The 12,306-nt window shown below is 39.4% G+C and overlaps 1 protein-coding gene across 7 annotated transcripts in view; it reads right to left on the minus strand.

Moving 5' to 3' along the window:
• Nucleotides 1-3,794: 3,794 nt before the first annotated feature.
• Nucleotides 3,795-12,306, minus strand: part of LOC134374780 (zinc finger protein 658B-like) — a 61,381-nt gene continuing 52,869 nt past the window's right edge. For 5 of the 7 annotated variants that reach the window (XM_063092752.1, XM_063092749.1, XM_063092751.1 and 2 more), the window contains 3 exons: nt 10,942-11,068; nt 10,588-10,680; nt 3,795-8,125 (listed from right to left, as the gene is read on the minus strand). In XM_063092752.1, coding sequence (XP_062948822.1) covers nt 4,179-8,125; nt 10,588-10,680; nt 10,942-11,068 — 4,167 coding nt within the window. In that variant the 3' untranslated portion in view covers nt 3,795-4,178. Of the gene's footprint in view, nt 8,126-8,444; nt 8,539-10,587; nt 10,681-10,941; nt 11,069-12,306 lie in introns of those variants that run through there. The other 2 variants (XM_063092756.1, XM_063092753.1) reach the window with 2 other exon arrangements.

Raw genomic sequence — 12,306 nt, forward strand, 5'->3', positions numbered from 1 at the left:
CAACCTGTAGCCTCTGATGCTATCTGGAGGTAGATAGTGTCAGCATTGAGTTGAATTACAGGACACCAGCTGGTATCCTCTGCAGAATTAGTTGCCTACATGGTGTTAGGGGAGAAATCACCACACACCTGCTGTCACAGCCTGTTCTGAGAGTACACTGAGTGCAACTGAGTTTGTTTCTTTACACACCTGAATAAAGAACATCCCTCATTCTGATGTGCTTATGTGCCTTGAATTTTCCATTTTTGGAAAAAAGTCCTTTTTTACCCAATTCTCTTTGTTCACATTGAAAGAATGACTGTTAAGTCTGGAAGCCTGAGGATATTGCCAAGCTCTCTGCAACAGTGTCCGTCACAGAACTGGACAAGCCAGCCAGGCCTATGAGGTAATCTTTGCTGCAAGGTGGTTATTCTACCTGTCCATACATGCTTCCTCCCTGCTCAGTGGTGACTCGGAATTGGGAACCTACTGTAGGTACTGAAACCAAGAAGAAATCATCCTGAACACCCCCACTAATCACTACTACATTTTGTCAAATCCACAGTATAGCAACAAGTGTGAACAGGTGAGTGCTGCCACCCCGCAGGAGGGAGATGACAACACAAGAAAAAAAAAGTGCTCTGTGTCCTGATGACCAGTGGCTGTGGTCAAACACACAGAGGCTGTTACAGAACAAGAGTAAGTCCACCTGCCCTGTGCACAGCTAAGGCAATCACTGAACACCAAGATTTGCAGGCAAGAAAGCATAGGTTTTTACTGTAGGGCCATAAAACCCTCACTCCAGGGGGGTCCTGCCCTGTATCCAGAGACTAAGAAGGATCTGAACAAACAGGCCTTGCTAAGTCCCCCCAGGTTATTACCATAGGTCTGACCCCTTGTCCAATCATACGTGTGCATGACTGTCTATGCTTCATCAAACCCAAGCATAAAAATAGATGTCCCCATTTCTTTTGGTCTTGATTTCTGAGGCCTCCATTGGCATGTGAAACTTGTAACAATTTATTATGCTTTTCTCTTGTCAATCTGTCTGTGCTATGGGGCATCAGCCATGAATCTTGCAATGGATGAAGAAAAGACACTCCTTCCCTCCCCTACATCAGCACTGTGGGGAAATGAGTAAATGGTGCTTTAGTGATTGTTGGGTGGCCACACATTGGCTCTCAACCAACTGCAATGCAAGAGAGAGGTAAAGGCAGTGTTTGGGAGACTTCAAGGGGGATGGTTATTTCAAGTTTGGAGATGTCCTGGTTCAGTAAGATCCAAGGGCACGTGTCCAGTATTTGGACACAGTGGTCTGCAGATGGGGAAACAGGCAAGCTGGATTTAGCATGTGGCACTCACTGAATCTCTGAGATTGGTTTGGAACCAAGAGGGTAGAGTCTGCTACATACCCCCTCCAGCCCTCCAAGAATGCAGTTGTGGTCAAGCAAGTCAGGCTTGTTGCTGGTGACTCCCAAAGAGAATGCACCCTCCACACCAGGAAGCAGCTCAGTAAGAGGGTGTTCAGAAGAAAGGACTACACTGCTTCGGCTCTGGTTGGGCACTTTCAAAGAACACTTAAGCAGATTCCTTCTGGGTTTGATGCTCTCAGAAAATGGGACAATTCCGTGATTGGGTGTCTCAATAAATTTTACCCGCTGGTAGAGTGACTTAAACCTGGTGAAGAGTCAGTAGTGACGCACTTTAGGCAAGAGGGGGTTTGGCCTTATTTCCATCTGTGCTGAGACATAATATGAGGTGGCCTGGTTTTGTCTGAGAGGGACCTCATCTGAGGCTGATGTCCTGCAAGACAGTTTATGTCCAAGAGAAGGACATCCCTGCCAACTTCCAGATGTCCCAGGCTGTGCTCTGGTCTCAAATTTCCTTTCTCTTGTCCAAGGAAAAAAACATAAGGGCAAGATGGCTGGGTGAGAAAGAACCTGAGGCAGCCTTTGTTAAGGTGACAGTGCACTTACCCCACAGCCCAGTAATTCCATATATGTGGGGAGGGCCCTCTTCTCCCCTGCTGCCTTCAAGCAACTTCATAGGAAGGGCACAGCTGTGGTTTCTGCCAGCTCCTGCTCCATGTGCTCAGCAGCTCCAGCCTGGAAGCACCTGGGATTCAAAATGGTAAGAGCATTTTTTTTCTTTCTCTCATCATGGCTTCTCCTGCCTTCATGCACTCCGTAGGTCCCTCCTCTTCTTTCCCTGAGCTCTAGTGGCTCCAGCTTGGCTGCTGTTGCTTTTTAACCATTGTAAATTGGTTGATTTTGCGGGGAGAGTGATGCTAGAGACTGTCTATTCTGCCATCATGACCAGAAGCCCCAGCTACAAACTTTAGAAAAAATGAACTTCTCCACATGAGACAGTTTGGTAAAAATGGTAATAAAATTTACATTCACTGGTTGAGTAGAAAAAAGTATGTAGAGCAATATGTTACAATTAATATACTTAACAAGATATAAAGAGGCTAGTTTGGCATTTAATCTAATAAATCCAGATGTAAGTCAAAATATTTATTACGCTAAGTGAACGTATTGACTAACATTAATGCCAGGTTGCACTAAGTAAAATTTGTTAAGAATACTTATATGCATAAACCCTACATACTTGAGTGGGGTGTTCTGTGCACTGTAGTATGTATAGCAGCATCCCTGCCCTCTAGTCACTAGATAGAGTAGCACCTCTATTTATCACAACCAATAATGTCTCCAGACATAGCCAATTGTCTCCTGGCAGAGAATATCACCACTTATACTTAAACATTGATAGTCAGATATTTTTTAAAGTAACTTTTGATAGTATTTTAACCTATTTGAAAATTTACACATGTATTATATAAGCTGATAGTTTTCCCTTCATTTCAAATTCTTGGATATATAAGGAACTTGGAGGATTTGTTGAAAATGTTGACATATTAAAGATATTTATGAACATTTACTTTATTCTCAGCATTCAGTAAGGTGCTTCCTAATAAGTTGTTCCCAATTTTTAGCACTGTAACTCCCCATGCTTTTTTTGATTTTTCCATCAACTGACTTCAGAATAAAAGGTGGCAAACACAGGTCACTCTCCCATGTGAATCTTCTCATCTGCAAGAACTGGTAACTTCTCTTGGGAAGTCCTTAGAGTCAATTAGCTACAGTTGGCTGGTTGTGTTCTAATGCAAACAGGTCACACATACAATGGCTCATCAGAGTAAATGTTTATTTCTCACTCATATGAAGTACGAATGGAAGGTTTGGGAATAAAGGTGGGAAGACTCCTGCCTTCTACAATCAATTCCTTCTGTCTTAAATCATAGTGGCATTCTCCCACCTGGGCCTCTCAAGACCACCGTGAGGGTCATGTGTACTTTGGTCCCAGAGGGCATAAGAAACCAGAAAGAACTGCATGGACCTTTTCCTGTTGCCAGCCCTGAAAGTAATGTTCATCACTTGTGTCCCTATTCCTCTGGATACAGCTCAGTTACATAGTCATGCACACAATAAGAAGAGGCTGAATATGCATGCTAAGTGTGAAAAAGAAAGGAGAGTATTTGTGCATAATACATAGCTAGTCTCTGCCATACAGGATATCTCCAATGTGAGTTCTCAGATGTCTGCTGAGGTGTGACTTCTGACAGAAGAGGCTTCCACACTTGTTAGTTAGCCTTCCACATTCACAAAATTTACATCCAAGAATTCAACCAACTGCTGATTTAAAATGTGTGAAAACAGATAAAAAAATACTATAATAAAAATTATACAAATAACACACCCTAAGAACTACTCATACTTTTTGCATTTTATTCAGTATTATAAGTAAACTAGACATGTTAATTAAACAGCACAATGTTACAAAAATACTATGCCACATTATATAAGACTTAAGCATTCACAGCCTTTGGCATGACGGAGAAGTCCTGGAACCCATCCCCTGTGGTAACCAAAAAGCAGCTGTACATTTATAGGCCATCACTTTTGTTTGTCTTCTCTGATGCTTACTCAGGTGTGATTTCTAGGGAAAAGTATTTTCACATACATTAAATCCATTGGTCTTTTCCTATGTGAATTTTCTCATGTCTACTGACATGTGACTTGCGGTATAAGATTTTCTACATGTGTTACATTCATATGACTTCTCACCTATGTGAATTCTCTGATGTGTACTGAGGTTTGACTTACAGTGAAAGGTATTTCCACACTCACATTCATTTCTTATCTGTGAATTTTCTTATGTCTATTGAGGTGTGATTTATAGTAGAAAAATTTTCTACATTCCTTACATTCATATGGTTTCTCACCTGTGTGAGTTCTCTGATGTACACTGAGATTTGACTTACAGGGAAAGGTTTTTCCACACTCATTACATTCATAGCGACTTTCTTCAGTGTGAATTCTCTTATGTCTATTGAGATGTGATTTGTAGAAAAAAGATTTACTACATTCCTTACAGTCATATGGTTTCTCACCTGTGTGGATTCTCCGATGTGTACTGAGGATTGACTTCCGGTGAAAGGCTTTTCCACACTCATTACATTCATAGGGCTTCTCCCCTGTATGGATTCTCTGATGTGTACTGAGGATCGACTTATGGTGAAAGGTTTTTCCGCATTCATTACATTCATAGGGCTTCTCCCCTGTATGAATTCTCTGATGTATACTAAGGACTGACTTCAGGGGAAAGGTTTTTCCACACTCATTACATTCATAAGGCTTCTCCTTTGTGTGAATTACCTGATGCATGCTAAGGTTTGACTTCTGGTAAAAGGTTTTTCCACACTCATTGCATTTATAGGGCCTTTCACCTGTGTGAATTCTCTGATGCCTGCTGAGGTGTGACTTATAGTAAAAGGTTTTTCCACACTCACTACATTTATAGGGCCTTTCCCCTGTGTGAATTCTCTGATGCTTGCTGAGGTCTGACTTCCGGTGAAAGGCTTTTCCACATTCATTACATTCATAGAGCTTCCCCCTTGTATGAATTCTCTGATGTATACTAAGGACTGACTTCAGGGGAAAGGTTTTTCCACACTCATTACATTCATAAGGCTTCTCATTTATGTGAATTACCTGATGCATACTGAGGATTGACTTCTGGTGAAAGGTTTTTCCGCACTCACTGCATTTATAGGGGCTTTCACCTGAGTGAATTCTCTTATGTCTATTGAGATGTGATTTATAGAAGTAAGATTTTCTACATTCCTTACATTCATACAGTTTCTCACCTGTGTGAGTTCTCTGATGTGCAAAGAGGTTTGACCTACAGGGAAAGGTTTTTCCACACTCATTACATTCATAGCGACTTTCTTCAGTGTGAATTCTCTTATGTCTATTGAGGTGTGATTTGTAGAAGAAAGATTTACTACATACCTTACATTCATATGGTTTCTCACCTGTGTGGATTCTCCGATGTGTACTGAGGATTGACTTCCGGTGAAAGGCTTTTCCACACTCATTACATTCATAGGGCTTCTCCCCTGTATGGATTCTCTGATGTGTACTGAGGATTGACTTATGGTGAAAGGTTTTTCCGCATTCATTACATTCATAGGGCTTCTCCCCTGTATGAATTCTCTGATGTATACTAAGGACTGACTTCAGGGGAAAGGTTTTTCCACACTCATTACATTCATAAGGCTTCTCCTTTGTGTGAATTACCTGATGCATGCTAAGGTTTGACTTCTGGTAAAAGGTTTTTCCACACTCATTGCATTTATAGGGCCTTTCACCTGTGTGAATTCTCTGATGCCTGCTGAGGTGTGACTTATAGTAAAAGGTTTTTCCACACTCACTACATTTATAGGGCCTTTCCCCTGTGTGAATTCTCTGATGCTTGCTGAGGTCTGACTTCCGGTAAAAGGTTTTTCCACACTCATTACATTCATAGCGACTTTCTTCAGTGTGAATTCTCTTAGGTCTATTGAGGTGTGATTTGTAGAAAAAAGATTTACCACGTTCCTTACAGTCATATGGTTTCTCACCTGTGTGGATTCTCTGATGTATACTGAGGACTGACTTCCGGTGAAAGGCTTTTCCACACTCATTACATTCATAGGGCTTCTCCCCTGTATGAATTCTCTGATGTATACTAAGGATTGACTTCAGGAGAAAGGTTTTTCCACACTCATTACATTCATAAGGCTTCTCCTTTGTGTGAATTACCTGATGCATGCTAAGGTTTGACTTCTGGTAAAAGGTTTTTCCACACTCATTGCATTTATAGGGCCTTTCACCTGTGTGAATTCTTTGATGCCTGCTGAGGTGTGACTTATAGTAAAAGGTTTTTCCACACTCACTACATTTATAGGGCCTTTCCCCTGTGTGAATTCTCTGATGCTTGCTGAGGTCTGACTTCCGGTGAAAGGCTTTTCCACACTCATTACATTCATAGAGCTTCCCCCTTGTATGAATTCTCTGATGTATACTAAGGATTGAATTCAGGGAAAAGGCTTTTCCGCACTGATTACACTCATAGGGCTTCTCATTTGTGTGAATTACCTGATGCATACTGAGGATTGACTTCTGGTGAAAAGTTTTTCCGCACTCCTTGCATTTATAGGGGCTTTCACCTGAGTGAATTCTCTTATGTCTATTGAGATGTGATTTATAGAAGTAAGATTTTCTACATTCCTTACATTCATACAGTTTCTCACCTGTGTGAGTTCTCTGATGTGCACAGAGGTTTGACTTACAAGGAAAGGTTTTTCCACACTCATTACATTCATAGCGACTTTCTTCAGTGTGAATTCTCTTATGTCTATTGAGGTGTGATTTGTAGAAGAAAGATTTACTACATACCTTACATTCATATGGTTTCTCACCTGTGTGGATTCTCCGATGTGTACTGAGGATTGACTTCCGGTGAAAGGCTTTTCCACACTCATTACATTCATAGGGCTTCTCCCCTGTATGGATTCTCTGATGTGTACTGAGGATTGACTTATGGTGAAAGGTTTTTCCGCATTCATTACATTCATAGGGCTTCTCCCCTGTATGAATTCTCTGATGTATACTAAGGACTGACTTCAGGGGAAAGGTTTTTCCACACTCATTACATTCATAAGGCTTCTCCTTTGTGTGAATTACCTGATGCATGCTAAGGTTTGACTTCTGGTAAAAGGTTTTTCCACACTCATTGCATTTATAGGGCCTTTCACCCGTGTGAATTCTCTGATGCCTGCTGAGGTGTGACTTATAGTAAAAGGTTTTTCCACACTCATTACATTTATAGGGCCTTTCCCCTGTGTGAATTCTCTGATGCTTGCTGAGGTCTGACTTCCGGTAAAAGGTTTTTCCACACTCATTACATTTATAGGACCTCTCCCCTGCATAAATTCTCTTATGTGTATGGTGGGCTGAGTTGTGGGAAAAAGATTTCCTACATTCATTACATTCATATGGTTTGGCACCTGTGTAAGTTCTCTGACGACTTCTGAAGAGTGAGTTCTGGTGAAAAGTTTTTCCACAGTCATTACATGTATAAAGCTTCTCCCCTGTATGTGTCCATTTGTGGACTGTAAGAGATAACTTCTTCATGAAGGATTTATCATATTCTTTACATTTGTAGGATTTTTCTGCTGTGTGTATTTGCTGATGTTTAGTGAGTTCAGACTTTTTATAGAATACTTTCCCACATACATCACATTGAAATGTTTTCCTCAATACCTGAGTTATGTCTTGGTCAAGGAGAGCTGAGTTATAAAAGGCTTTCCCACATTCATTGTATTTACAGGTAGTTTCTCCCAAATGAAGCTTCTTATGTGCCAATAATATTGGCTCTGTGTTGAAGGCTTTCCCTGGTTTACTATATTCAAAAGGGTACTGCCCAACTTGAATCTTGTTATTCTGACTAAGATGCTCACAATGTGTGTGGGATTTCCCAGTTTTATTTTGGTCATCAGGTGTCTCTCCAGCATGCGTCTTATCAGGATTTCTAGGAGGAAGTGCATACTTACATACATTAAACTTCTCAATGTTAATTTCTGAAGAGTTTTCACTGTTTATAATCAGATTTGAAGTACAGTTTGAGCTCAAATTAAATGTTTTTTCCAACTTAACTCTCTCCTCAGTTGATGTTTTGCTGTCGGTGATTAAAACTTGCCACAAGTATTTACTGTGATTTTCTTGACTTTTCTCAATTTGATTATTGACTATATGGAGATCTAAAATGAGAAAAAAATCCATACCCATAAACCAACATAAGCATTTTCTATGAATGCACATGCAAAGATAAAAATGTTTCTTCCTATCCTAAAAATTTTTTAAATGAGTATTAGTTTTATAGGTTATATTAATATGTTTTCTAATGTTTAGTCATCTTTTCCTTTGCTTCTTTATTCATTTTTTATTCGCAAGAAAATATTTAGTAAAAATGTTCACCCACTGCTTAGTTGTAGTTTTCAAACAAGTGCTTATCATCAGCCAACTGTTTGCCCTGTTCTTTTTTATTTGCTTTATTCTTACAGCAACAGTGGGTGTCTTGTACTGCTTTTATTATTCCTATTGCACTCTGAAGGTGGCAAGGTTTTCTTGGATTATCTTCTTTAAGGTTCAGGAGCAAGCCAATTCTTTGTCCCTTAAATAAGGAATATGGTTTAGCTTCAGGATATTGCACCTACGTTTGTTTAGTGTTCACTCTTCTTTTGGAAAGAGCTATAAGCATATGGGGCGATTTCAAATTTTAAAAAATTCCCCACATTAGAAGAAGACAGCTTCATAAAAATTACTCATTTAAACTCACTTCCTATGCTCCTCAGAAATCTCCAGTCTTCCACCATCGGCAACCCCTTTTGGCTCGTCTAAAAGTTTTGGTTCTGCAACACAGGCTTTCTCTACCATTGCTGCAAAATGCTATTCTACCCCCCCAAGATTAACTGGCACCCCCCTCCCCAATTTCTGTTGCACACACTTATCCTTTATAATTCACTGCTTCTGAAAGCATTTGTTCTATACATTGGAGTTTCATGTGTCTCCTAATTTCATAGAAAATAATGTCTTCGGCACATGTTTCCTGTTGTTTTAAAATGATTTTAACAAGGAGAGAAAAATGCTAGTTTCAAACTACTCCCCAAAAGAAGTCTGAGCCCTCAACATAAAACTTTTGGTTCACTTGAACCTGGAACCCAGAATCTCCAGGTTCTCCTCCCAAGTCCATGACTAACACTTTCTATGCTCCTATGCTGGGTCTGCCTTAGCTTTATAATTTCTGATATGGCAGTACACAAGGCTCACCTCTAGAACTTTTTTCTTTTTCTTATCTACTCCCTAGGTGACTTCCTCTATAAGCATGACTTTTAAAATCAGCTTTAAGCCACTGATTTACAAGTGTGTACCTCCAAGAATGATGTCCACTCTCAAATTGACATTTTATATTCATCTATATATTATATGTCAAATTTTTGAAAAGAGTTAAGTCAAACTGACAGTATGTAAAAGTTAAGCACTCAATAATCTTCCTTCTCCAAACATATTTTCTAAACCTCCCACTCTGGTTCAATATTCCTCATGATTCTTTTTTTTTTTTTTTTTTTTTTTTTTTTGTCTTTTTGTGACCGGCCGCACTGCGCTCAGCCAGTGAGTGCACCGGCCAGCCATATATAGGATCCGAACCCACGGCGGGAGCGCTGCTGTGCTCCCAGCGCCGCACTCTCCTGAGTGCGCCACGGGGTCGGCCCCTCATGATTCTAATATAACTACTTAACATACACACACACACACACATTTGTCTCTCATCAGAATGTAAACTGTATGAAAGAGGGATGTTATTTTGATAATTTTTGTTGTAAATACAACTATACAATTAAAAGTGCTTAAAATGTCCTCAAGATGTGGTTAAAAAATAAGTGTATGAATAAATGTCTGTGCTATAGTTCAAGTACCGCCCCCCGCCCCTGAAGTTCATATTGAAGCTTCGTCATCATTGTGACAGTGCTGAGTGTGAAAAATCCAACTGTGGTATTTGAAAGGTGAGGCCTTTGTGAGGTGATTAAATAGTAAGGGCTCTGCCCCCATAAGAGGATTAATATATGGACTAATAAAAGCCCATGGATTAATGGGCTTGTGGTTTAATGGGGATTATCGGGTATTAGACTGGTGGCTTCATAAGAAGAGAAAGAAAGCATGTGAACATGCTTTTGTCACTGTCACCTTGTGATATTCTGTACCAACCCTATAATCTACTGAGAGTCCCTACCCATTGGAAGGTCCTCAATAGATGCAAATCCTCTATTTTCGACTTCTGGGGCTACAGAATTGTAAGGAATATTTTTTCCCTTATAAATTACCTCATTTCAAGTATTCAGTTTTAAGTGAAAAAACATGAATACAGTCTGGATTTAAATATTCATGAGAATGGAGAAAAATAGAGCAAACAAAAATATTGAGAAAGTGATCAGCAAAGAGAAATGTCTAAGAGGAGAAATGTAGGGATTAAATTTTGGAAAGTATAAAAAAAAATCAGAAAAAAAGGTAGGGGTACAGATGTGAGAACCCTCTTAGGAGGTTATACAATTGATTTGTTTAAGCCACACAGATCAGATGTTTTCAGGTCTGAAAAATAGCAAAAATATTGGCAAAAACAGCAAAGGGCTTTGCTCTTCCCAGCCTGTGCCCCGTATGCACTGACCTTGTAGGCTCTGGTTTGGGGCATTTTCTACCATCCATGCCTCTGCTTCTTGCTCTGATTTGAAGATCACATTGGGTTTGGTAATGTAGCATCCTGTTAATAAGATATACCACAGGAGTTTGCAAAACTGCTAAGTCAGGTTTTTAGAAGAATGAGAAGAGCTCAACTTTCAAAACTGTGCAGTAAAGGAGCCAATTTTAAGCATTCATTAGGGAGGGATGACTCTCACCTTCTCAATTAAACAGAAACTTACATAGCACTGAACCTTATAAAGGGTATAAATACAGATATTTCTGTATTTACCAACAAAGAAGAAAGTGTTGCTCCTGGAACTTACTGTGGAGTTCCACTCACCCAACAATACCAGGTTGCTGTAGGTCTCTAGCATCACATCCCTGTACAAAGTTCTCTGAGCATCATCCAGTTCCTGCCACTCTTCCCAGGTGAAGTCCACAGCCACATCCTCAAATGACACCAACCCCTGGAATGGCACATTTTGCTCAACTCAAGTCATCAGCCATTGATCACAAAACAGAAATCTTGGAGTTCACAATTCTCTGTGTGTGTGTCATATGTATTTTACATTAGATGCAGCTTCTTTGTACTTCATATGGTGGAAGAAATAAAAAATAACAGCAGGAATATTCTGCCACTGTTACAATTTGTTAATTGCAAAAAGAAAAAAAACACTATTACAAAACTTACCACAATCCTTGTTGCTATGGATAAAGGTATGAACAAAATTCTGCTTCTCCAAAGAAGCTTAGCATAAGGTATTTTACATACCTGGAATAATGTGTCAGAAGAATTAATTTAGACCCAAGATCAATACAAACTAGGGTTAGAAAGAAAGAAAAAACAGAACTATTTTGTTTTCAATTTGCACTCCACTGAAATACCAAAGATGTTTACCTCTTCTATGCAAATCACGTGTTCTCATGAGTATGAGAAAAGAACAAAGGTTCAGTTGCAAGGGCACAAACAACACACACCACATGACTGGTACTACATATGGTACCATGTCTAAGTGAATGATCCTGGGTTCTGATGAGATAACCACAATTTGACCTTAATGAAATGGCAAAAAAAGTTATGCACTCATTGTTGATTTTTAATTACTTATAAATTAAAAGCATGTAATAAACATCTCCAAATTTTCTTCCTACATGCAAAAAGATTGCTTGTGTTTACCCAGGGAGCATACTGCCACTTCTCCAGCCACACAGTGTAAATAATGAGTTCCTGTAAGAACAGGTAAGTTACATGTACAGATTTACATGTTTATAGTCATCCTCTAGAAAGAGAGTGGAGAAGGTGCTGAAGGGAGAGTCAGAGATGAAGAAAACAGGGTAAAAGATGACCATCTATATCAGGACCCAGAGCAGTAAGCACACAAAATATGAAACTAACCCTTTAAAAGAGAAAGAGTAAAAGTAAAAGCAGAAACAGAATGTGGTCTTAATTTGCTGTATAGGGAATAAAAATAATTGTTTTACACCCAGTCTATCTAAAGGAGTGCAGCTTGTTAGGTACTGGCAACATACAGTAAAATTTGGAAAATGGAATAATATAATTGGAAGAAGTAACACACACTTGGACTCATTATATTTGAAATATCTACAGAAAGGCCCAAATGGCAATTGAATATATAATTCCAGAGAGATCTAAGCTGAAGATAAAAATTTGGGAAGTATCAGAATTTCAATTGTACCTTTGGTT

Source organism: Cynocephalus volans, chromosome 4 (assembly GCF_027409185.1).
Source record: "Cynocephalus volans isolate mCynVol1 chromosome 4, mCynVol1.pri, whole genome shotgun sequence".
NCBI classification, from domain to species: domain Eukaryota; kingdom Metazoa; phylum Chordata; class Mammalia; order Dermoptera; family Cynocephalidae; genus Cynocephalus; species Cynocephalus volans.